The sequence below is a fragment of the Aulonocara sp. 'chitande type north' Nkhata Bay genome, linkage group LG9, assembly GCF_057382095.1.
Source record: "Aulonocara sp. 'chitande type north' Nkhata Bay isolate Kocher_YH1m ecotype deep benthic linkage group LG9, A_spYH_male_GT1.1, whole genome shotgun sequence".
NCBI lineage: Eukaryota > Metazoa > Chordata > Actinopteri > Cichliformes > Cichlidae > Aulonocara > Aulonocara sp. 'chitande type north' Nkhata Bay.
In genome coordinates, this window is record NC_141352.1 from 20684993 (window position 1) to 20712967 (window position 27975).

Genomic DNA, 27975 nt, shown 5'->3' on the forward strand with positions numbered 1-27975 from the left:
TTTAAACTCACCTTTATCCGCAGTAAAACATGTGAGTTTTTTCCGACGGTCCTTAAAAGCAGCATTGTGGGCTAGGCCATATCAGCGGCCACTCAACCAGCTACCAAGAAAGCCACTACCAGCTGCTGCTGCAGTTACAGTTTCCGTACTCAGGCAAGGAAAACAGGAGGAACAGCTACAATCAGGTGGCTATTGTGGCGGATATTTCCTTCTTTCAGGTAGGCTCGAGATGAACTAGGTGAGAGGGCCGCTTGGCTTCAGTTTGCTGAAAGAAAGAAGGAAAGAAAGAAAGAGCGGCGAAAAGCGTTTGTCGTGTGTTGCCGCATCGAGTACATCTAGTACATGTGGGGATGCTTTGGTGGAGTCACCCAGTATGTCCCCTGCTAATGTTGGAATCATTTAGGATATATTAAGATTATTTTTATACAGAAATGTAGTTTTCGTTTGTGTCCGAGAGGCTGTTTTCCAGGATACTACCCCATAGTTAAGCTAGCGTGTGAGAATAACGAGTGGATCTCTTGCCTTTTTGCCTGCTCGCTGCCGTAAAATTTGAGTTAGCTCAGGCTAAAATAAAAAAAAATAATAAAAAAACAAAACAAAAAAACCCCAGTCCGTCTATACAAACTATTTAGTAAATTCAGGGGTGTATGACTGCATGATAAACTTGTATTTGGTACCAGTGATGCTATAAATGCCAGTCTAACGCTAACGTTAGCCAGCATAGTCTACAGTCGGAAGTTAAGACAACCATAGAGAGATTTCTGCTTTTGTGTAATATCACTGCTGTCTTGTTTTGTTTTTTTTGTTTTGTTTTTTTAAATATATACATATATTTATATTAGTGGATTTGTTTTGGAAATTTAGACGGCTAAAACTTCCCATTCCGCTTTAAGACTTTTCTAGAAGTTTCTGTTAAACAGATGCGGAGGGAGAGGTTCACAAGTTAGGGCTCCAGCTGGGATATCTCAGATTGGTCTGTTGACATTAGTTAGCTTCCAGAAAGTGTGTGGGGACTATAGTTTGTTTAGCACGTTTTTGGTTACTATTGGTTACAGAACGGGGGGGTGACAGGAAGTGGCCACTGACTAAGTTCAGCCTATTTCTGCTATTTACTGCTGCTAATCAAGTTTTAATGTTGTTGGGTGACCTCTTTTTCCATTCTTGAAAGAACACCAGGCCAACATGTTTTATTCAAATAAAACGGGTTTTATTTTTATTACCCCCCTCCCTCCTAAGTTTATGAAGAGTTATAAACTGATAATTGGATTGTCAGCACAGTACATCTGAAAACAAGTTCTTATTAAGCAGTTACTAAAATAACCACTGACTGTTGCCATATGAGGGTCTTTCAAAGCCAGGTTTTGTCTTATTTTAGTAAGGGCCTAATATTAAATAATTAATTATTTTAAAAGGAGCCATGTGACTTAAAGACAGAGGAGTCAGTCCTCCCCAAAGGGTCTAGTTTGGCCCACTGGATGGTTTTGTGTGGAAGATATAGCAAAGTCATTAACTGTTCCAGTTTTCCCATTTAAATGCTGTGTTATTTCAGTATTTTGAAAAAGCTGTTAGTTACTGGTCCAGTCCATTTCATATAACTCTGGGCTGCATGTGGACCCATAAACTGAAATTGATGCTCCTGCTTAAGAAGGTATATAACAATATAACCAGTGATACACTTATTGTGAAATTTGGCTGGTGCGAATTGATTTGTATTTCATTTCTTGGTGGTTCCAAAGTTATTCAAGTCCACCGAACAAGGGAAGTTCGCTTATTTGATCTCAGGAGGAGACACAAATACCTGGTGTTTTTAAAAAAAACAAAACAAAAAAACAATTAAAAACCCCCAACACATTACAGAAAAACGGATGGATGCAAATCAAATGCCAATACTCAGTCTGGTTTAAATGCCAGGGTATAAAAATGAGTTTTTAGATGGGTTTTGAAGATGTTGAGTGTTGGAAAACTCCTAATTTGAAGGGGTCTGTACCTGACTTTAGGGGAAGCTACAGGAAAGGCCTGGTCTCCTCTATAAGGGGGGATCAGGCCAGGGATCAGTCATTAAGATGTTTTACAGGAATTCAGTTTCATTTCCAGTCATCTTTAAGTGAGGATCAGCTTCCTCCTTTGGTTAACTAGTAGACCAAATTGGTACAATAAGTCCAGTTCAAACAGGTGGCGGCTTCATTTTTGTTGCGGTATTGCCACATCAGGGCGTATTACCCATTGACGGTCTTCTGATGAACCAAGCCTCTTATGAGGTTTTCGTTGAGTGACGCACTGTTGGTTTGTCGTTCTGTATTGTTCTGAGTTTGACAATTTGATGGCTTGCAGTTTCAGTTTGAAGTCCCTCATGTTATCTTATCAAAGCAAACGTTCTCATTGCTTTGTGTTTTATTTGTTGACATACAGTAAGTCTCTATACCACTCCTTTCAGTATGCTTTACAGCATGTAGCTCGCCACCTTTGACTTTGATTTTTGTTGCTGACTGATTCCAGCAAATTACTATAGTAACTATAGAACCATTACAACGACATCAAGCTGTCAAGCTATGTTAAACAACACTATTGAGCCTTTGTTGAATATGAAATGAACATTGGTCATTTCCTCCTAAAGCAGAATTCCTGTTGCTGTGTTTGTTTTAGGTTGCATAGGTGAAGAGACATGCAGTCCACAAGTAGAGTGCTGATTACTGGAAAAGGTTGCTTGAATAGCAAAGAGCATGAGCGATGGTCATTGTGATGAGGAGATGGGATGAAAAGAATGTTTAAGCAGCAAACAAAGGCTTTGACACCTGGTTTCACTTTTCTTCACTTCAAAGACGTCTTGTGTTTGTTATTTCTGTGGAAGAGGAAAAGCTAAATACCAACAATAGCATAAACCCAGCAGTGGGAGTAGCCAGCACTACCGGTTGTTCCACATTTATTTCTTTTTTGGCCACTGCCCTCTGATCAAGATCATGCAGCTATAATATATAGAAAATCGTCTGCAAAGTGCCACATAGGACCAAGAGGTACAGCAGATGTTGAGGTGTTTGGTTTTTTTATTTTATTTTAAATGAGCTGATGGGTTTATTTATTAAAAAAAAAAAAAAGAAAAAAAAGAAAAAAAAAAGGCTGGATCAGCAAAATTATCCCATTTGCTGAAATTTGGGTTTCTTTGTCCAGCAAGACGACACTCAGTGTTTACTGTAAATGAGGTCTTCTGTGGTAAACGTGTTTCCAATGATAGTAAGTGAGGAGAACAACGCTCCTGTACTGCTTAAAAACAAATGCTTTTGTCATTGCCATGAATAGTTTCAGGTAAGACACAGGCTAGCTGTTGTGTTTAGCTGTCATCTGATTCTCTGTTCTGTCAGATGTAATTTGTGTTATGTCCTGGACTCAGCTGCCTAGAGCCTGTTTTATCCAGTGCTCTTGTCTTGTTAATATCACATTTTTAGTGGTGTTTGAGTGCTCTTGGACGCTGACAGAAATACTTCAGATGCCTTTTTCTGATTACATAGTTGCCCTAAAAACACAACGGCTTTTATAACCCGACTTCCACAGACGCAAACCATAATGCTGAAGTCTAATCTGAGATTTCAATCAGCAGATAAACCCTTGGGCTGGTCTGTGGTGAAATAACTTGGGGGGTTGTGGAAACAGAAGTCGTAAAAACATTTACGAGACTTCTGTCTGTACCCTCGGCAGCTGCTGATACTAGACTGAATCGTATAATAAATATGCTGTTTCTTCAACACTGATCGTATGTGATGGTCATCATTTTTGAGCTAGAAATGCTCAAAAATGATGGTCTTAAACTGGGTTTTCACGTTCTAATGAAAGGGATTCTGATCATACGTGCTTTTTAAAAAGGATATTTGTACATTTCATCCCAAATTATTCAGTCAGAGTGGACATCTAACCTTCAGTAGGCTAAATAGAACTAAATTGAACAGTTCATATATGCCTGATGACTACTGAGCATCTCCATCTTCACAGGCTTCAATACAAACCTCAGTAACAGCTAGTCTTATTCACCCAATATTTACTTATAAATATATAAATATCTGTAAATGACTATGACAAAACCAAATAAAACAGTAAGTCATAACATGTACACCTTGAGTGCTCTTAATGTACTGCATATAAAGTGTTTTCACGTTATGTTTAACTCTTCAGTCTAATGTGTTTGAATGTTAGTGAAAACTTGTAGAAACATGCTCTTGAAACTTGGACTCGGGCAATGATTTATGCTCTGTAATGGAATTTACCTGAATGATTATAGCTCAGTCATACACTACGACCAAGAATAGACCACATTCAATAAATGATAATGTCTCAAATGGCACAAAAAATCTGACAGTCCAAATAAAATAGCGTTGCTTGTTTTACTCCTGCTACTTTGTAATCACTGCTTTGGAGGACCACTCCAGTGTTCGAATAGGGGGAAAAAATAGTTTCTCCTTACATATAATTCGGATCACAGTTCCACCAAATTCAACAAAAAAAATCTGCAATGTCCATCTTTGTTGAATTTTTCCCTGTTTGTCATCCACTCTTCTTTTAGGTTTGGAAAGCAACTTCTTCTGCTGATACTACTTTTTCTTCTTCTCCTGCTGCTTCTTCACATTATCTACCTTAATCTAATCAAACCTGCACTTACTTTGCAATGAGAAATTGTAAGTTATGAAAGAATATGTCATCTTACTATATATATATTTTTTCTTCCTGATCGACTGACTTTCTCACAGTTGATAAGGACCTCTAACAAGTTGTAATGTCATTGTTCCCACAACCCAGTAACTCTATGAACAAACAGGGGTTTCCTTCCTTTTAAGGATTTTATTTTCCTGGGGAAAGGACTGCATGCAGAGTACTGACACACAGAATAAGCTGAGGATTTCTAACACTTGTGTAGCTGTATAATGTACCACAAAGTCCCACAGCATACCTGGACATGTCTCAAAGCACACCATTTAAAGAACCAGAAAGTGGACTGTTGTGCAAATATAATAATACACTGAGGATTACAGGGATGCAGAGTACAGCAACTGTAGTTGGTCCACTTATAAATTTAGATTAAGATACTTAATTTGTCATTTTATAAAGAAACAATGAAATTGAATTTGTTTACTTTGTTTCAACCACTGGTAAGGGGTAAAAGCAGCTTTTAACTAGCTCAGTTTCGCTCGTACTGGCAGTATCGTAAAGTATAAATGCAAACAACGATGAATACTCTGCGGCTCTTCAGTAAAGAGTCTCGTTCATCGACAGTTACATAATATTGCTCCTTCAAGGGCGATCTCAGTTGGCACACCAGTATGGCACAGCTGAGAAAACTTAAACCGATGTTGTTGTAATCTCTTGCTGCTCAGCTTGCCTGCATGTGTTTCCTCCAAAGTGTTGTGTTGATTCCTGTTGGGTTGATCTTACATAAGAGAGGTGCACCGAGAGGTCAGGTCATTATTGATTGCTTATTTTTGTCACCCTTTGTCCAAAAATTAGACTCCTGACCCTCATCAGTACACGTGTCACAGGGTAGGTGGTGGGTTTGAGAGCCTTGCCTTGTGGTTTTGATAAGAAATGAAAATGGAAAATTTGCCAGTGCCGTGACTCATTTAAAGTCATGGGAGCTGCCAAGCTGTCAGCAACCTGGTGTACACCCCAAATAGTGTTAACTTTGTTGGACCAGTGGTCAAATTCCAAAGACATTCACTTTGTGGCATCAATTACTGTCTGCCGTAGGGATTTTTACCAGTTGAATGAACTAATTATTATGCCTTGTCTATGATTTCAACACTAGTTAGCTGTAATTCATATTTTAAGGTCTTTAAAATGATTAGGTTTGATTTTTGAATGGTGCAGGAACCAAATTACTGCAGTGTATGGCTATTGTGGAGAAGGTTAGCTTCTTGTATATGCCATGGGATTCATCAGTTGTGAGATTGTGTCCATTATATTTAATTACATTGCACAGCATGTCTCTTTGGGGTTTGTTTGTTTGTTTAATACTCAGTTTTAACAAAAAGATAAAAACTGCATAAATCTTTGTTTTTCAGAAAAAGTTGCTTTTGTAGTGCACTTTTACAATAGCTTATTTTAGGAAAATAGAAAAAAAAATCCTGGTAGTCTGCTGTTTACATTTACAGCCATCACCTTTGCTTAATTGATGCATTATGGGATTGACTGGACCCACATGTGCTTACTCTGAGGCATAAGAGGAATCAAGTTCATTTACATTAGCTGTGTAATGCAAGCAAAGGGCACATGCAAGCATGAATGCACTTTTAATGCTCTGCGCAGTACTGCAAAGCGCATCTCTAGAAGTCGCTTGTGTCCACTAAATCCCAACTGCCGCGAGGGCGCTGGTGATGGGTGAGCAGGTCAGTTATGGCTCAAGTGAGGGAGATAAAAGTAGATATGAGTCAGGACACTGGTTTGTTTTTTTTACAAAACTCAGAAGGTCATCCTTTTTTATATTTAGATTGCGGGCTAAATTAGTGTCAAGTTAGATGGAGGTTGTATGATAAAGTATCAGAGGGAGATTTGGAATTGCTGCCTTACTTGGATACATGAAGGAGAGTTTAGTGCCTGTGCCGATGTCCCCACCAGGAGACACTCGTTGGCACTACTTTGTGCCAAACACCCCCAACCCCCCACATAACAGACACAAACACAATCTATCTGCAAAGGCCACAGGTTATAAATAGCTAACAAATAGAACACAGTGGACTCCAGTAGTCCTCACTGGTTTGTTTTTATATCTTTCAGTACAACAGCTAATGCATCCCTCAATGAAAAGTAGGATTTTGGCCTGTTTTCCTTACAAACACATTAAGGATAAATATGTGGTAGTAGTAGTGCAACAGCCTTTTTGTCCTATAAAATAAAGACCTGAATGCAACCATACAAGAGAAGCTGAAATGTTTCTCACCTTTAAGTAAAATAAGAGTTTCAGAGGGAAATTTGGTAATTTCATCACCCTGGATCCAAAATAAGGACCTGTTCTCACAGTTAGCTTATATTTATAGATCTAGTTGGAACATCAGTACTGAGTTTATAGCTTCTTTTCAAAGTCAGTTTCTGAAAAATGAGTATCGGGGTGTAGTGGAAGAGGCGGGTTTTATAATATAGTATTCATTTGAAACGTGTGGCCGCTCTTGCATATATGCATCTTAAAAAGTAACTTTTGTTTGGTCATAGGTTTCCAAAATATGACACATGGCTCGAAATCAAGTTGATTTACACTTTGAGTCGTTATATTTATGTCTAGGCATTAATGAAGACACTGAAGTTAATCTAAAGAAATGAACTAAAGGCTACAGCTGTTTGTTCACAACTTGACTAGCACGTGTAAAGAACAGGCTTCTAGTAGAGACTATGTATACATATGATATAAAAGAGCTGCTGTGAATCAAAGAGCTGGAGTCCATTGGTAATAGTTCCCTGCTGTTGTCATGCATTGAGGAAGTGCTACACAGTGAATGTAGAAGTTAGTTTGATGTATTTCTTAGCCTTGGAAAAGGTATTCGATTACTTCAGATAATAGTTAATTTAACCATAGTTGCCTGTTTCATCTTGTTTTAGGGGGTAGGGTTAACAGTGCATTCATAAACACACCCACAATAAACTCAAAGAAAAGTATGTATTTATTTTTTGCTAATACGTTTTAGGTTTAGCTGAAACTATATCGAATATACTCGATGTATCGCAAGTTTTCCCACGTACAACAGTATAAATTACCATGGCAATGTTAAGCTGTCTGCATGTAATTCGAGTGTTTTTTTTGTTTTTTTTTTGTTTTTTTTTCTTTCCCCTCCCACACGGTGCAAATGCATCATTAATCTCCCCGTCCCAACGTTTGGATTTCACAAGGAGAATGTTGAGCAAAAATGCAGTAATTTGCATAACATGCAGTAAAACTATTGCCGCAAAAGGTAGCAGTACCACAAATTTATTCCACCAACTGTAAACTTATCTACTGAAAAATTAAGAATGTTTTAAACACATGGCAGCATTTCAGCACACACCAAAGAAAACGTTAAATAAACCAGCTCTGATACCTGTGACTGTTCTTGGTCAGACTTTTTTATAGTCACTGTCTAGACTTTTGATTTATAATTTGAGTTCATCACATTTTTTTTTTTATTTCACAGTTTTTATATGTTATATGCTGTAATTTCATTTGCTTTATTTTGTCTAGTGAATTATTACTTGTCGCTATGATCTTTCGTTTGTTTAAGGTTTAGTGTTGACCACAGAAAGAGACTTACTGTCACAGTATTGTCATTTGTGAAAAACTTCTCTGTGCAACTGATGGTTAAAAATGGTTAAAATAAAACTAAATTCATTCAGATTTTTTGTATTCAAAGTAGAAAATTTGGAATGAGTATACCAGTGCAATTTTTCAACATATCATGATATATATCGTGTATCACGATATAGCTATAAAATATCATGATATGAGATTTTCCTTGTATCACCCAGCCCTAGCTGAAGTGACCTAGCTAAACTTGAAAAGTTATTTATTAGCTGTAAGAGTGGTAAGCCAGGTTACGCAATATTTGTTTATTGTGTATTGGAAATGGCAATAAACAAGTTCTCAAGCAATAAAATGCAGCGCATTACCTTTGTAGCTTTCAGTTTGAAGCATGTCAGTGAACAATTGTTGAACTCTTAATTGGAGGATGGATGACCACTTTATTAGTCCTCTTCTTTTATCCTTTATTATTTCTCTCCATTGACTTATTTTTAATTCTGCAGACTTGTTTCATATCCACACAGTCCAATGTCTACTGCTTTTTACGGTGAATATTTCACTAAGATCTAGGTCACAGAAGTTTTATATCTCTCTGCTTGATGCAGGTTTGTAAAGCTACAAAACAAAAATTGTAAATGTGGTGCTAAACTTGGAGGACTTGAATGTCTTCTGATACTTTTAACCAGACCAGTTGTGTCTTGTTTTTCATAACTCTAACCTTAGATCATGATTTAAAAAGAAGGGGAAAAAAGTGATTCATGGTCTTTATAGCTGGCTCCAAAATTCAAAAGAAAAACATGTTTCATACTTTCTCTCTTTTAGCTTCAGGGTGAAGGATGATCCCCCGGTTATTATGCAATTTTGCTTGGGTTGGATTAGCTTACCTTCTCTGTCCCTGGTATTGCTATTTCAGTGCAGTGCAATATTGTTGGGTATTTCCACCCTTTTTAATGCCAGCAGCCCCCTCCCTCCCCTTTACAAGCATACCCCTCTGGACTGGAAGGGCTGTATCTTACTCGTCACACATGGCTGTTGCAGAGTCTTGGGCTTTATCTTGTAACATGTCTTAACAGAACATTACTGTTTCCACAGAGGCCACTCGCACAAGACCCTCAAGTAAAACAGCACCCACAGACAGACAGAACCATGGAGGACTACTACCATATACTAGGAGTCGAGAAAAATGCGACGCAAGAAGACATCAAGAAAGCGTAAGTCCCCCTCGAGTGTTTTGTGCTCAGTTTTCTGCCAGTGTTGACGTTAAATGTCGGCCACTTGTAGGGCGTAATAGGTTAATTATATCCCTCTGTCGCTGTATAAACTGACACAGGGAGAGGGAGAAATGAGAGAGTGCTCTGCAGAAATGTTCCACTCTTCTTCCTGTAACCGTGCTCTTGTCAAATACCTTCCACCTTCAATCACCCACCACTGCTCACCCACTGATCAGGCTCGTTCCAGTTAATTATACTTCCTCGGTGGTTTCTCAATAACAGCAGTTTGTTTGGACATGTGAAGAGGAGAGGCAATGCTAATGCTGAGGACAGAAATAAGCCTGCTTCAAATCAGGCATGTGCTCCAGGAGCTCCATTAAGTTATTTTGGGTAATGCGGTGAAAACAAGTAAGAGAGGAGGAAACTATTGAGCAGTATGGATCATCCTAGCCAAGAATAGCCATTTGCCAAAAATATGTTACAGAAAGATGATGTATCACGTTTTTTAACTCTAGATCAGTCTGTACAAACTAGATGAGCCAAGCTCTCTTTGTGGGAAAACCAGGCGAAACTGCAGTTTTCATTAATGATCATTATATTATCATGAAGTTGATATTTATCCAATATCGTGATGATAGATCTACGTCTTTTTTAAAGTTTATTACTAATTAGAAATTATTGGCACACTAACTTTACTAAACCTAAACACTATCTGTTTAAGGTAATGGTTATTAGCATGTCTGCATTTGGCCTAAAATACAACCTCAGAAAGCTGCTGCGATGCTTGGAGACTCATTTATCGTGTCTGTTTATTAAATTTAGTGGGTATTAAATTATAGTCAGAAGCTCTTATGTTAATACAAAGCTCAGTGTTTTGTAATAAGATAAAGTTCACTTTATTCAGCCCAAAAGTTGGGACATGACCGTGTCACAGCAGCCAAAACATTAGATGCAACTTGTAGCAAAATGGCTTTTAATAAAATAAAATCACTCGATAAAATATGACAAAACACATCTAAGCGAGGTTAAAGAAGTGCAAATGAAGCACAACTAAAAAAGAACTTACTGGATAAAAGTCAAAGTATAATACAATATGAAGGTTAGTAAGTAAAGAAAATTTCTGCTGTGGATTTTCCCCGTGAACTTCTGGCTACAAAGATGTCAAAGATGTAGAGGTATGTTGCACAATTACCAACAGTGCTGCATGCATCGCGTCCAACTGAACTGTGACCAGGCTTTAGTCAGCAAGATAATGTCACAGATTACAACAAAGACTGCTGGCTATAGGTCTGTAATGGATTGAATCCCTGGATTGTGTAAAGCCTTGCTGACTTTCAGTCCCTTGTCTTGTTCGAACATCTTTGTGTGTGTGTGCTGCTGCTGCTGAGCTTAAAAACAAACCGCTGATGCAGCGTAAGCCGCTGTGCGAGGCCCGCGCTGATTGTCAATGCAGTGTCAGGCTGTCTTTGTTATTTCTGCTTGGGTGGCGAGAAGGACACGCAGCGTGTGTCTGCTGCAGTCGTGTGAATATGTTTCTGATTGGGGGAGGGGGGCATGTTATCTCTGTCATACATGCGCAAACGATTTCCACCCCTATATCAAGACATGACGACTTGTTCTTGACTCTGTGTGTGTTTTGACTTTATGGTGTTTGTATTTCAGTTACAGAAAATTGGCCCTGAAATGGCATCCAGACAAGAACCCTGAGAACAAGGATGAGGCAGAGAAAAGATTCAAAGAGCTGTCAGAGGCGTATGAAGTTCTCTCAGACGGTGAGACTTCAGAACAAGAAGCTGGTGTATCTCAAGTGCACTGTTTGAAATGAGCTGTATTGAAGCCATTACTGTCTCAGATGTGAAGCTTGTGCTATTAAGAAACAGTGACATTTTGCTCCTGTTGTATAAATACGAGGGTAGAGACATGTTCAAAAAGTGTTGTTGCCATCAACGTGACACATTTTTGGAAACCAATACTAAAAAAACACAATTATTCTGTGCCTCACATTGGGGAGCTATAACAGCTGTAAGTTATTTAGATTATTTTTTGGTTATCACTGTTTTCTGTCAGGTAAAACTGATAGAAAACAGTGATGTGCTTTAGCGTTTCCAGATGTGAAGTTAGATTGTTTTTGCTGTTTTTTCAGCCATTGATTTAGAGCCCAGAAATCTGACATTTTAAGACATAGGAAAGTAGTGAGTTGCCCCTCTAATTTAAATGTAAGCATCATTTTTCAGTTTCATAGCAGACACTGGATCAAAAGATGCAGGGGTAGCTGGGATTTTTAAGAAGTTGTAGCACCACTATCAGGATGGGATAACTGGAATGTAAACTGGGATGATGGGTTTAGTTTTTACTTTCTTTCTTACTTGAAACTATCAATTTATTCTATAGTAGAGATGGCACGATAACACTTTTTTAATGTCCGATACCGATATCATAAATTTAGATATCTGACGATACTGATATGATTCCAATATAGTCTATTTTATAATCAATAAAACTGTTTTTAAATGAATTTTGTTCATACTCAAGTTTTAAAAAAAACAAAACACTGAAGCTTTTCTATTATACCTGTGTGAAGAAAAAAAATACACTGCACCCAAAATATTTTGCAGTTCAGCAATACTGATCTTTTTATTTTAACTTTTTGAATAACTTTAAACTTAAGTACTTAAAGTTATATTTAAAAAGTAATTCAAAATGCAATGTTATGCAGATTTTGAAAACGCTTTGATTCTGAAAAAAAGAAGTGCAATATGAGCACAAAATAATGTTTATATTCAACAACTTTTAAAAAAGCAGCTTGTAGAATGTATAACTTAACATATGTTAGACATCCAGAATGGAAAGCAATGCAAATAAATACAAACACGGCATCATGACGCTCATCTTTCATCAAGATGGATGTCAGTGTAATCTGTTTCTGTCACATTTAATCTGAGACTGAATTTTGTGAAATTTCTATACAAAACTTAACCATTTAAAGCCTGAATCAGGAAATACTTGCCAGAAAATTCACATTTTTTGAAAATAGTGTTTATTTAAATTTAATTTGTTTAATTTTTTGTAATTGTTTAAAAAATTAATCGTGTTTAAATTTCCATATATGACATTTAATTTGTATCATATTTGCTTGTTGTTGTTGTTGTTGTTGTTTTTTTTTTGTTTTTTTATTGCTTAAATTATGCAATTTTATTTAGGTTTGTCAGGGGGAGAAATTCACACTGATGATGTTTAAGTCCCAAAAACTGGCAAAAAAACCCAAAACTATGTATCAAATATGATACACTAGGCAATAAGGGGTTAACACAAGTATGGGGGGGGTTTCATAGGGTTTTTTTTTTTTTTTTCCCCAAAAACCATGAAACTCTTTAGTCAGCACCACTGCGTTTTGCAAAGTAAAACTTGAGTCTATCCATTGTATGGTCCGACCGATACTGTATATTGGATCGGTCCATCCCTAGTCTATAGTATGTATTAACACTGATTTTTTTATTTTATTTATTTATTTATTTTTTATATGACTTCACAAAGCAAGATTTGTCAAATCCCCTTTACTGATTAAATTAGTTGGAACAAGTCTTTGAATTATTAATACATAAATAATAAATTAATAAAAGCTTGGTGTGAAACCGAGCCACTCAATTAGTTATTGTGGTCAGTATTAAGATCATAAATGCTTTTGACTGGATTTTCTTTAACACTGTTTAGTTTATCTGGTTTAATTATAATTAAAAAATGTCTGCTGAATTAAATTTACTGCATACTGCTGGTAGTGAATCTGGACTTTTACGTGAGAGTATTATTTAGTATTATTCATCTCGTTTAACTTGCTTTAACAATTGGAAGCTAAAATTGTAATTTAAAATAAAAATTCAGTGGACAGCTGTAGTTTGAAATAGCACACTACTGTCTCTAGTCATTTTCTTGGAATTACTTGGTAGTCTTATTCAGTGAAAATTAAAAGAGGCTGTTAGCTTGAGGCCATCATGTGTTAAATCTGGAGTCTTTCGCGATCCTAACAGAGGTTTATAATGCAGGAAGGAGGGCGCTTCACCTTCAGTTGCTCCGAGTTGTTTCTCATCTCATGTAAAGTCCTTCTCTTTCTATTGCAGAAAGCAAGAGGAATGTTTATGACCGATATGGCAAAGAAGGCCTCTCAGGTGGTGGAGGAGGAGGAGGTAAGGAGATATCCGTTAAGGTTTCCATATTCATAAGTTTATCAGTTACTTTATGTATGAAATGCCGACATGCATCAGGTGGAAACAGCTGGACATTTGGTATTTGCATTGGTGCTTTGACAGCTTGTAATGATAGCTGTGTTTGCAGTGTTATCTTTGTTGAAGTGTGGTGCCATTTATAAGCCTCTTTTCAATGTTTAATAGGAGGCCATTATGACCACTTCGGCAGCAGCTTCACATTCCGCAACCCCGATGACGTTTTCAGGGAATTCTTCGGCGGCAGAGATCCATTTACAGATTTATTCGGTAAGCCATTTCTGTGCGTGCACTTCAGAGGCACTGATGGGATGTTGTTTTCAGAACTGAAAGAGGGACTGAGGGGATGTGCTTTGGCTATTATTAAACTCATATTTTTATCTAGTCCAGAATATTCACGGATGACCTAAAAATGCTCAGAGACACAGAGCATCCACCAGGCCCCAGTTATCTGTATGTTAAACATAGATTTTTCTATTTCCTAATTAGTTTGCCTATTAGCACACAGCTCCTGCTGTGTAGATTGAGCGTTAGACCCAGGAAGTCTTCAGGAAAGCCTGTTGCTAATCCCCCACAGGACTGTAATGTGCATTTCCAATGCACTAAGCACTCTTCACTTCACCTCACTAAATGTCGCATGAAAGAAAACGCTGAGTATCCCCGCTGGATGTTGGCTTCAACCTCATTACATTTCCTCGGTTAGTTAATTAATTAGGATTTAGATCGTTCATTTTGTGAGCCTTTGTTCACATAATCTTTATGATAAATTCAAACAAATATACACCCACACTTATAGACAGGATTGTTCCATTCTTCATTTTCCTTTGCACAAGTTTAGATGAGTTAAATGAGAGATAAAACTATAATGAGCCTTGTAACAAAGAGTAAGGAGCGAAGAGCTAGTTGATCTTAACTGATTGAAGTCACCGTGTCTTGAGGTGCCATCCAGTTCATCCTTTGAAGATGCCGATATTTGCGTTCAGTGTGATCTAGTAAAACACGTTTAGTTGCTCTACCAGGTTGTCTGCGATTGGAAGGCATGTGTAGTTCACCCTGTGTGCCTCTAAATATGGAGCTCAGACGCAGGCAGACGATGGATTTGAGAGTCTGCATCACTCAACTGGAATGCTTTCAAAAATAGCTTCCGTATTAAAACAAAAGCAGATGTAATAACGGCAAGTGTGTGTCTGTGTGCGCGCTGTGTGTCAGAGCGCATGTAAAACACGATATAATTCGAACACTCGAACACGGCTGTGCATTTTGGACTTGACAGGAAAAATTTAAATATTAAAAATCATTAAATATGACGCTTAAATAAGAACCACAGAACTGGAGCTAGAAGGGAGTCGTCATGTTTCATTATGTAAACTTGTGTCCTTCTGAACACGGGTAAGCACAGCTGTTGCTGTTTGCGCTCTTCGGTAAACAGTGAGAGCAAAAATGGCAAACCATGGAGTCTGCATGCAGAAGAGTGAAGTTTATCTGCAGTTAAACTAGAGTTTAAACCTTATTTTGCTTGATTGGTATGCACCCGGAGAAGGTTTTAAAGTCATCTGTCTTAAGTTTATTTAATCTCCGTGTTGGTGTGTTTCTTGGTTTCTATTAACATGGCAAATCAGAGGAAGATTGACATATGTTTTAAAAGCCCATCAAGCCTGGAGTCCTGACTGTCCAGCAGCTGGTCCGGTGGATCACTCGGCTACCGCGGAGCGTCCAGCAGACTGCGGGCGGGGTGTGTTTGGAGACAAAAACAGAATCGCACAGTGCTGAGGGCCGAGCTGCCTGCCAAGAACGGCACACTCTTATTCTCAGATGAAAATGTGAAGACGTGGACGAGGAGCAGATGACTGTTTTATACTTCGGGACAGCTGCTTTTAAAACACAGCTTATATAATTCAGTTTTCTAAACTGTTTTCATATATTCAGACCGCCTTGTTAAATCCCCCCCTGCTTTTGTACACTGTGATACTGCCCTTTCACTTTCTTCATGCTCTGTGAGGTGTTACACAGGCGTGGCACATTCTTGGCTGTTTAATCTCCAGTCTGCGCTTGACATCTCTTTTTAAGTTCTGCCAGAGTACATGAGCACGAGAGCGTGTTCCTTCTACTTAAGAATGACTCAGCTTTTCTTCCAGCTATCTGTATGTGCACCACTGTAACAATAATTAAATCACAGTCCGAGTGTTTAAACGGCCTTCCTCAGCACTCCCGTTCCTCACTTTCTCTCAGCGAAGCCTGCTGTCATTCTGACCTCTTTGCAGGAGCTCAGCTGTCTCCTCTAAGGTCTTTAAGGTAAATGGACAGTAATGTAGTTGCAATAGCAGTCAGCAGATACTCTTATTTTAGGCTTTCAGTCAGAGGGAACAAGCAAAGCTTTCTTGCCACTGCCTCAGTACATTCAAGGTTGAAGGAGGAGTCTTCTTTCAGCAAATGGTGCCAGTGATCCAGCCTTATCCTGCTGGGCTGACCCAGATTGGCAGAGCACAATTAGTAGGGCGTCCACAGGGCTTTAGGAGGAGAATTAGTGGTCGGCACTTTTACAGTTTAGGGATAAGATTGTTCCAGAAATTGCAAACGGATGCTCTGATATTCACCACAGCCTTAATTTGTTTTAAAAATTTGTATCAGGTACTTAAATATTTTAGGAGCTGGCAACTGGCTGGCTGTACTCGAGGGAAAAAACTGTACTTCCTGTCCAGCTCCAAAGAACCACACTTAGTTTGAGACCGCTGGAAGGAGAGCAAAGCTAAAGATATTCCTGACTTTATCCTCTTGTGAGCAAGTGCCTCTCACCTGACCTCCTCAGAATAAGATGATATTTTTTGCATAATGATACTCAAAAAACAAACAAACCAAAAGCCAACAAATTAAAGGAACACCTAGAAAATGCATCAGATCTCAGTTGGGAATAAAAACATGCTGAATGTCTGAAATTATCAGCCTACAGAGGACTGAATTAAAAAAACACACCAAAAATCAAAGTGAAAGAAATGATGCTGCAGGCTAGTCTGTTTAGCTAAAATTTCATTGCAGCAACTGAGAAATGGTCATTTATATAGCCTCCATGTGTCTGCCCTGGGGTTTCTCCTCCCAGACCTGGACCAGGTAATCACTGAACCCTTGGGCAGTTTGAGATGAACCCTGGTAGCATCAGATGGACTGAAACATGATGTCTCAGAGATGTTATGTTGGATTTAGGTCAGGCCAGCATGGGGGGCACTCAGTACTGTTGATTCCTTCATCCTCCTGGAACAGCCTGAATATATTCTACCCACATGAGGCCGGGCATTATGTACCACGAGGAACCCAGGACCCACTGTACTAACACTGGGTCCAAAATTCTCCCAATACCTGATGGCAGTCAGGGTACCGTCCACCATGGATATGTATCCCCACATTATCACTGACCTACCATCAAACCGGTCATGCTGAATGATGATGATGCGGTCATCATAACATTGTCCACGTCATCTTCAGACCCTTGCACATCTGTCACATGTGCTCAGGGTAACTTGCTCTCATCTGTGAAAAGCAGAGGGCATAAGGGCATCTCTCTTCAAAGTCTCTGTTATCTCACCCCAACTGGTCGCAGCAGATGGCCGCCCCTCCCTGAGCCTGGTTCTGCCGGAGGTTTCTTCCTGTTAAAACTGAGTTTTTCCTTCCCACTGTTGCCAAAGTGCTTGCTCAAAGGGGGTCATATGATTGTTGGGTTTTTCTCTGTATCTATTAAGTGCCTTGAGGCAACTTTTGTTGTGATTTGGCGCTATATAAATAAAATTGGATTGAATTGAAGTAAACTTAATGGGATAAATTAGGAATTATGTTGTGTTTCTTACAAAACACAAAAGTGCTCAGCCAGACTAAAAAAACAAGAAGTTTTAGTGCACAGGCATATTAATAAATAAGACAGAATAAAGGAACTGAATAAAAGGCGTTTCGCTTGTAATGAAACTGTGTGTGACGTCTGAAGTACAGAAATAACACCATATAAGACACATGTTGAGCTAAAAATGTTAGAGCTCTTGCAACTGGCGTTTGAGCTGTGCAGGGGTCTCTCTCTTCCGGAAGATGATTGAATTAAAAAGAAATAAAAATGTTTTAACACTCTGAGTCGGTTTTCTCTGTTCTGTCACGGGGACAAAAGAATCGGGGTTAATATGGTGTAGCTGCCAATTCTGGTATTTTGTGGTACATGCCAGTCTGGCTCCACTGTGGGAGAAGTGAGAACAGGCCCCGCTAGAAAATGTTGGCCCTTGAGGCCGGCCCCATGAAGTCTGTTTCCGTTTGGTCTGAGACATTCACGCTGGTGGCCTGCTGGAGGTCGTTTTGCTCTGGCCGTGCTTATCCTGCTCCTCCTTTCACAAAGGAGCAGTAATAGTCCTGCTGATGGGTTAAGGACCTTCTACGGACCCGTCCAGCTCTCCTAGAGTAAAGTCTCCTGCTCGTGATACTGGTGACTGGGTGACAGCAGACAGTTTGGCAGTGATGTGTCCATTTAAGCGAGCATGTATACCATAACAAGGTGAAAGTGATAACATGTCAGATTAAACGTGGAGTTTTGTCCCTGCTCCTGAAAGATGTTCTGTGTTACTCACAAATTACTCTGATTTCATTCACAGCTGATGATCCCTTTAATGATTTCTTTGGAGGCAGTCGCAGTCACCAGAGGGGGCCAAGGATGGGTGGATCGCTCTTTGGTTTTGGGGGCTTTCCAGCATTTGGAGGTAGCTTTGGGGGATTTGATTCAGGTGAGTACATAGAGAGGATTATTGAACAAAAGAGGAAGAATTTCCCTATTTTAGTTCTCTTCTCTAATGTTTGTCTTCTGTTAGGTTTTAGCTCATTTGGAGACATGGGTGGGGGAGGATTCACCTCCTTCTCTTCATCATCATTTGGCGGCGGGGGAGGAGGAGGAGGAGGAGGAATGGGTAACTTTAAATCTGTATCAACCTCCACCAAATTCGTCAACGGCAGAAGGATTACCACAAAACGGTACCCAAATGTTCAACTCTGCAATCTTTATAAGACTTCTGGCATTATCCCGTCTTCTTGATTTCCAAAGTGTATTTTGTCTTTTTATTTATGGATTTATTTTATTTTTACGTTTGACAGGATCGTTGAGAACGGCCAGGAGCGGGTTGAAGTGGTAGAGGATGGTCAGTTAAAATCTCTAACTGTTAATGGTAAGGAGCAGCTCCTAAGACTGGATAACAAGTAATTATCTCGCCTCAACATAGTTTTGTCATCTGGAAATCTCCGGCAGTCGGTCTCTCCTCTCTGTGTCCTCCTGCATCTCATTTCCCAAAGAACAATTTTCTCATTTTAGTTTAGCTGTGAGGGGAGGCAAGAGACATTTCCACAGTATTTGTATATTTGTATTTATTCCATTATTTTTGTGGGACCAGCTTGCTGGGAATTGTTTTTGTTTTCTACAGTAAATTGAATTTTACTTTAACTTCTGCGACAGAGCTTGGTACGTACTATACGTATATATAAATATAAATAGTTTTTTTTTCCTTTCGGGGTGTATATTGTCTTTGTTGTTGGAGGGGGGGAAAAGGTAACACAAGATGCTGTACATTTGACTTATGCATGTCATTTTTGCTCTTTACATTTGACCAGTTTAACAAGTGAATGAGGAAAGCTTAACCACCTCACCCTAATGTCTTTAACTTGGACTTCACCTTGCTAACCTGTTTGCTATTACCATGTTCACGCGTGTGTAATAATATGAACAGATCATTAATAAATTAATTGTAACAATGTGCATTTTTCTCACTTTTGCATTTTTGTGTATTTTGGGGGGAAAGGACACACAGTGTGTTTTTGGTTTGTTTGTGCATGATCGCCGATTCCCAGCACTGTTACCAGACGCACAGGGTCTTTGTACAAAGAACAGCAAAATAAAAAGTTCAGATTTAGATAATAAACTTTGTGCAACGTGAAGGGAAGTGCTGCTGCAGTCACCCTGGTGTCTGTGTGATGCTTTTTCTTTGCTTGAGTGACTTTCTTTATTGCCTCACTCTTCCTGGATGTGTGAGTCTTCTGCTTGCGCCCGTTCACTGTTTAAAAGCTGCTTCACACAACCGCAATAAAAGAAACCACAGCGGCTGCTTCTTTCGCACACTCACTCTCAGTCAGAGCTCACCTTGTGCTTCATTTTGTAACCCACTAATGCCTCAGTTTCAGTGCAGGTCACTACACAATGCACTGTTTGCTTTTCACTAAAATAATGCTCCCAATCATTTTCCCAAGAGATCATGAGGAAAACAGCAAAGATAACACACCCTGATTATTTATTTTTATTTTTGGTTTTTTTCCCCCCTCTCATAGGTAAGCTTTACTTTTAGGTGAAATTGAAGCAACAGCCTCCCTTCTATTTCATTTCCACCTCTGCCTCACCCTTTATAGCAGTTTAATGCGCTATTGTAAAAGTGCTGATAGTGGCCCTGATCTGATCCAAGGTAGAAGTAACTGGGCTGATCAGTTTGGTAAAAGCTGTGTCAGATAATAGCAGAGAAAGTCCTTGATTACAAGCACACAAACATGTTGTGTTCGGAGCCATTAAAGGTAGGTGTGTGTGTGCGCGCTTGCACAAACATTTGCCATGATAGACTCAGTTAAACTGGGTTATGTGTATGACTGCAGTTTGTTTTGAGGTCACTGTGCACAGAGTATGTGTGTGTTAAGGAATGTGCTCGGGGCTAGTTTATTTACACAAGCCCCGCTGCATATTTTTGCAAAAGAGCAATCAGGAGTGGGAAAGCAAAGAAGAAGCAAAGGGCAGGGTGAGGCTTTAAAACTGAAACGTTGATGCAGAAACACACCATTTGGTGCCTGCGTTTCTGTTTCAGTGCTGTGAAGACCACCTATCATCCTATTTGACGCTTTCACCCCCCCTCCGCAAACCGCTGATTTCAGATGCGCGTGCGCAGTCCTGTTGCTAGGTGACATTGCAGCCCTGTATGCTCTCTTTCTCGTTTTCCCACTCATATCTCTGTATGTGTAAATGTGCTGCATACATTAGGGATTGTTGTTGCTAATGTAAATGAGGATTATTAAACTGCACCAAGAAGCAACGAAAATTTGGACACCACATTTGATCACATTGATGTGATCTCGATGTCCTGTGGTGGTCTAATATATATATATTTAAGCGATTAAGCCCTTTAAAAGAAGAGCGGAAGCGACTAAAAAAGGTGTTACCTGAGCAGGGATTTTCCGTGGTACTATAGCTCCCCCTCCTGGACACTCGGGTTGTGTAATTTATTAGATTAACTACAGTTCCCAGAACACCGGCGCTCTAAACAGGAAGTATAATTTTGCCGCTGCTTTAGTGACTTTTTCTTTTTATATTGGCACTATTTAAAGTAATAAAGTATGCCGAATGATCTATCAGCCATCTGTATTGATGGTATATCAATACATGCACAGACGGTTATCAGAGGATTATTGTGATAGCGTGAAAAGCTAAAAATGAGGTAAATCTTAATCAGGTTCCGCTATAAAAAGCCTATTTTTGTTTGTTGGCTTTTTTTTTTTAGTCTCATTTATTCTTGTTTGTTAGCAAAAAGTTTACCTGGTGCAAGTCTAAAATGTGTTCATCTATAATATATGCTTGGATTAAACACATTTTGACGCCTTGAATGATAAAAAAAAAAAAAAATTTGAAAAATTAATTATCTACTTGTGTTGGTAATATTTTTTTATTTAACCTTTATTTATACTTGTTGTCCCATTGAGACGCAATGTCTCATTTACAAGAGAGACCTTTTCCCGACAAACATTAAAATTTCAACAATAAAAGATACAATAAATTACCTTGCTGCTTATTTTATTTAAATTAAAAAATGGGCCTCAATGTGTAGAATTTGGTGAAAATGCCGCATTAAATAAAGAATATAAATTAAATTAGCTTCATGATGTTTCCTATTAAAGAAGATTAATTGTTGCTTTTTTTAAACCGCACGTTTCAATGTGAAGGTGGCCACTAGGTGACGCTGTTTGTGAGCAATAGACAGCAGGACGTCATGATTTCTCTGAGAGCAAAAGCTCACAACATCTGGAGCCTTATTGAAATAAATGGAGCAACAAGTGACATATGTGTCTTTTAGATTAAATTCAAATAAAACACAGAAGAAGTCCATCGGTGTTCATAATTTGAATATCAAAACAGTTTTGCAGTAAAAATAAAGGCCCTTTATTTCTGTAACAGGCCATTGTAGTGATTAAGGTGTGAAGACCAAGGTCCTGCAGCTCTCTTTCTCTCCATCCATCTATTCCAGTATGACACGTTACTGTGATTTCCTGTCCCATGTCATGAGAGATGGCTTCCTGTTGGCTGAAAGCAGCATCCTGTTTTAATCCCCCCCCCCCTCTCTCTGCCTCGCCCGCTTGACAGCTTAGCATGAAACCTGAAACCATTGGTCACTTTATGAACGATGGCAAAGATAAGCTGCCAGTTTCCCTTTGGCTGTGTCTCTACAAGACTGTATCTCCCTGTGCTCTGCAGCAGAGTCGCATCAGCGCGCCACCAGATGTCTCGAACCTGGGGAAGGTGGACTGTTGAAAATAATCTGGTCTGTGGTTGTAGTTGTCATGTAGGGTTAACGTCCTTCTGAACAGTGATTTATTTTAAGCTTCCACAGTTGACAACTAAAGCTCCAGCCTGCTGCAAGTAAGGCTGCCTTTGTCAGTCACACATGGATTTTGTGTCTGTGTGCGTTTTAACCTGGGCGTTTACGCCTGTGCTCCTGCATTTCAGTCTAGACGGTGTGCTTCAAGCAGGCTTTACACACACACACACACACACACACACACACACACACACACACACACACACACACACACACACACACACACACACACACACACACACACCCACCCACCCACCCACCATTGTTCAGCCTGCAGACAAATGACAGGCACTCTCAAGACAATAGCTGCAAATGAAAGCATCCAGGAACTCAACTGTGTTCACTCAAATGAAGTCCTTGATCCAGAAAATAAAAGGCTGCCTTTATGAACACACACACAAAAAAATCTCATTATCATCACTGCTTTTTGATATTGTTGTTGTTGAAATTAATTAACTGCTGATGGATTATGGAACTTGATAGCAGAAGGAATCTTATCACTGGACCTCTAATGGATGCAAATATTGATCCCCAGGAGTAAAGGAGGCTGGGACGAAGCACGCACCCTTGAAGTCGCATGCATTTTAGCTTAATCCAGCCGTCTAACCTCACCTGATAGGATCATGAGACAAATGCAGGTTGGGATTAGTCCCCCCGCCCGCACACCCCCTCCCTTCAAACTGCAGCCTTGAGAATAAAGCCACCAATTGTCCTGTTGTCTGGTGGTCTGCTGGGAGCAGGTGCCTCCATGTGGGGGTCAGCTCGTTTACATCTTTGTGTGTGTGTGTGTGTGTGTTCAGTTTTTAAAAAAAAAAAAAAAAGAAGAAGCTGATTTGTAAACTCTAGAGTGAAGAAATTCAAGTCTGGGGTTAAAACGGGCGCCTAAAGTTTAGAGAAAATAACTACATTCAGCCAGTTTTAACCTTAACCCTTCTGAGGCCCTGGGACCATTTTTGGTCCCCAGGGCTCTAAAGGGATGCATTTTTAAGGGTCAGCGAAGGGTTAAAGCATTTGTGACAAAAAAGAAATTGGGCTTGGGTCAGAATGGATGACCCGCAGTAATAAGGTCCCTATTCAGAGGGAATAGAAATCCAGCAAAGGTTTTTTGTCTCTGTTAAGGCCTGAGCTCAAGCAGTCGTGTTTGATTGCCTCTAAACCCCCTTGAGCACCACCTGAAAGCATCTGAAGATCTCCTTCTAAAAATCCCATCGACCTAAAGCGAAGAGAAAACATGGAGGACACCTTTAGAAAGATTATGTTTATGCTCGCGCAGGTACAGTAGATGGTGGCTCAAACGAAGCTGACGGGCCTCTGATGACTTCTGATGAGTTTAATGCTGGACTGTTACACGCTGTGCAGGGGATTTTCTATTTTTATTTTGTATTTTTTGGGGGGTGGGGTGCTGCTGCAGACCCTCCTCTAAATGGGACTGGGTTCAGCACGGCGAGCATCTGGCCTCCTTTCTTCTCCTCTCCACTGCCTTAATTACACAACACAATAGCGATGAGATCTGCCTGTAATCTCCCAGCATAATAAGTCCCCCCCTTCCAACCCACCCTCCCTCCCTTCTCCTATACCCTGCCTGCCACTAATTCAATATAAATGTAAATTACCTAGAGAAAAGAATAACCAAATCTCATTTTATTTACATGACTAATCACAATAAAGTCGGGCAGATGAAATATGAATGAAATATATGGTTGGGGTGTGAAAGAAAAAGGGGTCCGTGTAGCCTTGGGGACTCTTTGAACCTCTCGTTTTATCTCATCTTTCTTGTTTCTTGTTGGTTATATCAATATACCTTTTGGACTGAACTTGGTGTAATAGATGTGTGTATCTAGTTTTTTTTCCCCACCCCTCTCTCTCGCTGCCTGATTGTATTCACACTGCCAAGAGCATGAGAAGGTAATATGTTTTCCTTTCAGCTCACTTCACATCTCATGTCAGAAGGCTGGAATTCTCAGAGGCTACGTGGGGGGTGGGGTTGGGTGGGGTGGGTTTAATGTTGATTTAAACACCTCGGGCAAACCATCCAGACAGCGAGGAGCTTAGGTGTGATTCATTGCCATTCTGCTCTGCTCACACCCACAGACGTCTCAGCTGAGGACCCCATGGAGGACATTCGCCGCCGCAGACAGAACACGCTTCCTGGCCTGGGCTTGCACCAGCGTCACCTGAGGAACTCTGCCCAGAACCCACCAGAGGAAGAGGGAGAGAGCCCGGGACAAACGAGAGGTCCGCCCACCCGCCCGTGTAGGGCTGATTAATTACCAGCACACATAGGCCCACCCCCTTTAAAGAGCAGAGTCTTAATAAGCGCAGCTAATTGTCTGCTTTTGTGTTTGATGGCCACACAAAGGAGGATGACGAAGAGTGGCGTGTTTGATTGGCAGATGTAAACAGAGAGGACAGAGATGTTCATTAGGCAGCTCTGTTCTAGCTCGCAGTAACGACCAGGGGTCAGAGTCCACCCTCTGTTTTCCTTCATGGGGTCAGGAAGTCATGCACAAAAGCTGAGCAATTATCTGCAACACGCAGCCGCTGAATGCTTTATAATAGCGGCTTTGTTAGTTAAGGAGGGGACTTTTAATTTCACTGTACATAGTTCCTGCTGCGACACAAACAAAGGCCTTAATTCTCTCCCTGAGATAATGACACAAACTACTTAAATATGGGTCCTCAGAGAGAGGAGTGGTTTTAAGTGCTGCTGCAAACTAAAGCTCAGAGTTTTAACTGCGAGTAGGAACCCTTCATACTGCTACAGGCAGCCTCTGATATATTTAATGATAGGTGATCAATCCTTTACAAAGACAGCTTTTAGTCGCCAAGTCATTAACAGCTTTAATTTGAACAAAAACCAGGAGAAAAATGCTGATAGGCCCATCCAAGATTTCTCTTAATTTCCACTTATGCATTACACCTAGAGGAGCTACTCGCTCATGAAGCTCCCTGCACACCGTTTTTGTGCTGATGTTAAAGATTCCACAGAGCATTGCTGACTTTTACACACCATCCTCCTCAGGACTCAGAGACCCCACTCTGTAACTTTATGTGATCTGCTGCTTTGTGGGTGTGGTTCCTAAATGCTTCCACTTTACAATATTGCCACGTGATTATCGAATATCTAGGTGGGAAGAGATTTAACAAACTGACTCACAGTATTATGCTTGAATTTAACAAGCTCATTACAACAACCCATTCTTTCACAATTGTTTGTAAAGGCACATTGTGTGGCTACCTGTCAGGTTTCTTTAGTTTTTATTTTTTACACTTGTGGCAGTGGGACTGAAAATACCTGAATTCAAAGAGTAAGAAGTGTGACATGATACTGTTGTCCAAGGATACAAGGGAGACAAAAACTTTAATCTACTTTCACCGGGAAACTTTGTTAGCTAAACCTTTTCAAGCCAATGACGTAGCAGTAGCTCACTGCTTTTATGTAAACAGTCAAATGCTGATAAAGTTCAAACTGAGCATTAAAATGGGGAAGAAAGGTGATTTAAGTAACTTTGAACGTTATTTCAGTAACAGCTTATATACTGAGATTTTCCCACACAACCACCTCTGCCTAGTGAGCAGTATTTAGTTAGCTGAGAATGGCCAGACTGCTTCAAGCAGTAAGGAAAGCACCTTAATACCTTAGTTGTCTGCAGAGGAGCATCTCTGATAAGCAGATAGGCTACAGCAGCAGAAGACCACACTTGGTGCCACGTGACCAACATGGAAACACTGATTTATCCTGCCTTGTTTTGAAAGTTCAGGCTGGAGGCGTTGGTATAATGCTTTATGGGATATATTTTTTTTAGCAATTAATTTAAATCCACAGCCTATCTTAGTGTTGTTGCAGACCATGTCCATCCCTTTATGACCACACATCATTAAACACATCATTAAAAGGAGTTCATTGTACTCAAATGGCCTCCACAGCCACCAGATCTGAATCCAATGAAGCATCTTTGTGTCGATATGACCCAAAATCTCAGAGGACTGTTTGACTCTATGCAGTTAATGCAATTAAGGCAGTTCAGAAGTAAGACAACAAACCTGTATAAGCAAGCTGTGACGCTTCATGTCCAGTGATTGTGATTCATTATGAATGTGTTGCTTAGTGTATTTCTCCACAGTAATTGGACTACTCAGTGAAATCTGAGTCATTTTCTAAGAGTACTGAAGCTATGAGCTCAAAAAAGCCTCGTAACTCATGAAGGACACAGGTACACACTGATCATGATCGAAAACTAAGTCTTAGAAAATCCTCAGTATCTCTACTGCTTCTATCCAATAAAGACACATTCATTTAAAACTCTTATAAAAGCATCGTCAACAATCAGCAGGAGGGGTGTAGTGTAGTGTAGTGACGTGAACTCTTTACAGTCTCTTCCCAAATCTGATGCAGTTGAAGTTTTTCTGCACATTTTGCTTGAATCACCACAAGAACGGTGGCTCACTGTGCTCCCGAGCTGTTATGTCTCGGGAAATTTATATGACAGGCACACTGTGACCAAGCTAATCCACTTTTAGTCCTGCAAGTGATTTATTCACATTAATAAAACTATTATTTACAACTCATAACGTTTAAATAAGCTAAAAAGTGAAAGTGAGAATAAATATGATGATTCTAATGATTTTTCCCCGTTTTCTTTTAATTTGAAGGACACACAGACAACAAGAGGAAGAAACTGTGGCTAAAGGAGGCAGAATCCAAAAAGAAAAGAGCTCCTCGACACTTCCCGTGGTTCAGTGGATTTGGTGCCTTCTTTTAAACACTTACACACACACACACACACACATAGCGGTCGGCAGAAGTGCCATCCATCAATCACATGTGGCATTAGTTCATCCTCGCTTTGTATCAGGGGCCCAGCAGCCCCACCGTTGCACCACATCTCTCTCTGTTTATCAGCTGCAGACCTCACTTCAACGTTTTGTCTTCTTCTGTTCGAGATACATTTTAGTAGCTGTTGCTGTATTTATCGCGTGGATGTACAGAGAACTTAAATTACTCTCTTGAACTTTTCCACTGTTTGCAGCGTGTTTTTTGGGGGAGTGATTTTGTGTTTGAAAGGGTTCAAGTGGAAGTAGAATTACAGTATCGAGCCTTGTTTATAAGAAGCATGAAAATTACTGGGCTAATACTGTGCAGCGTGTGAGAATAAGCGAAGGTCAAAACTATTCAGCCAATCCTTCGTTCAGCAGAGACAAGGCGAGAGAGTAAAATGAGAATGAAAGAGAAGAGTGAGCTTTATTACGGAGGGACTGACGTTTCTTGCTCACTCCCACATGAAAACTCAACAACTCCATCCACTCTTTACCTCTGCTTCCACGTCAAAGCCAAAAGTCCTTATTAACCCCTCTCAAAGTGTTGTGGTTTTTTGTAGGACTCTTTGTATTTAGTGGATTCAACAACATGTGGGTGTTTTTGTAAAAGATGCATCCTTGACAGCTTGTTCTCATGATGACTGTGAGTGGAAAACATCTGAGAAATGTTCATTTTTTATGGACTCTTAAAATTAAATGCTTAAAGCAAAACACGTCCTTGAAGATTGTGAGTGTTTATCCTTCTGTATCACTATTATCGCAGGAAGATCTTCGCTAATTGCCAGTACTGATCTGATCAGTTAATTAAGAAAAGGCTTACATGTTGTAGACGCACAACTTTCAGCTCTGTG

General features: G+C 39.8%; 2 protein-coding genes across 4 annotated transcripts in view; one reads left to right on the forward strand and one right to left on the reverse strand.

Annotated features, from left to right (window-relative positions):
• Positions 1-27975, reverse strand: part of ptprn2 (protein tyrosine phosphatase receptor type N2) — a 216205-nt gene that overhangs the window by 14477 nt on the left and 173753 nt on the right. The gene's annotated exons all lie outside the window — the stretch shown is intronic.
• On the forward strand, positions 60-27837 carry dnajb6b (DnaJ heat shock protein family (Hsp40) member B6b). 3 transcript variants are annotated; one of them, XM_086306438.1, is made up of 10 exons: positions 60-218; positions 9335-9453; positions 11116-11225; positions 13569-13634; positions 13839-13940; positions 18290-18418; positions 18503-18662; positions 18783-18853; positions 24398-24541; positions 26960-27837. In XM_086306438.1, exons 2-10 carry the CDS (start codon positions 9389-9391, stop codon positions 27067-27069), a joined length of 957 nt encoding a protein of 318 aa, XP_086162564.1. In that variant the 5' UTR covers positions 60-218; positions 9335-9388; the 3' UTR covers positions 27070-27837. The 3 variants fall into 3 exon arrangements, with proteins under 3 accessions (XP_086162564.1, XP_086162566.1, XP_086162563.1); XM_086306440.1 differs by having other exon boundaries at positions 71-218; positions 18290-18662; XM_086306437.1 differs by having other exon boundaries at positions 84-185; positions 18290-18662.

Bases quoted from the DNA above. Each gene is read 5' to 3' on its own strand.
- dnajb6b (XM_086306440.1), top strand. From the start codon at position 9,389: ATGGAGGACTACTACCATATACTAGGAGTCGAGAAAAATGCGACGCAA. The intron at 9,454-11,115 runs GTAAGTCCCCCT...TTTGTATTTCAG, and splicing joins CAAGAAGACATCAAGAAAGC to TTACAGAAAATTGGCCCTGA. The intron at 24,542-26,959 runs GTCCGCCCACCC...TTTAATTTGAAG, and splicing joins GAGCCCGGGACAAACGAGAG to GACACACAGACAACAAGAGG.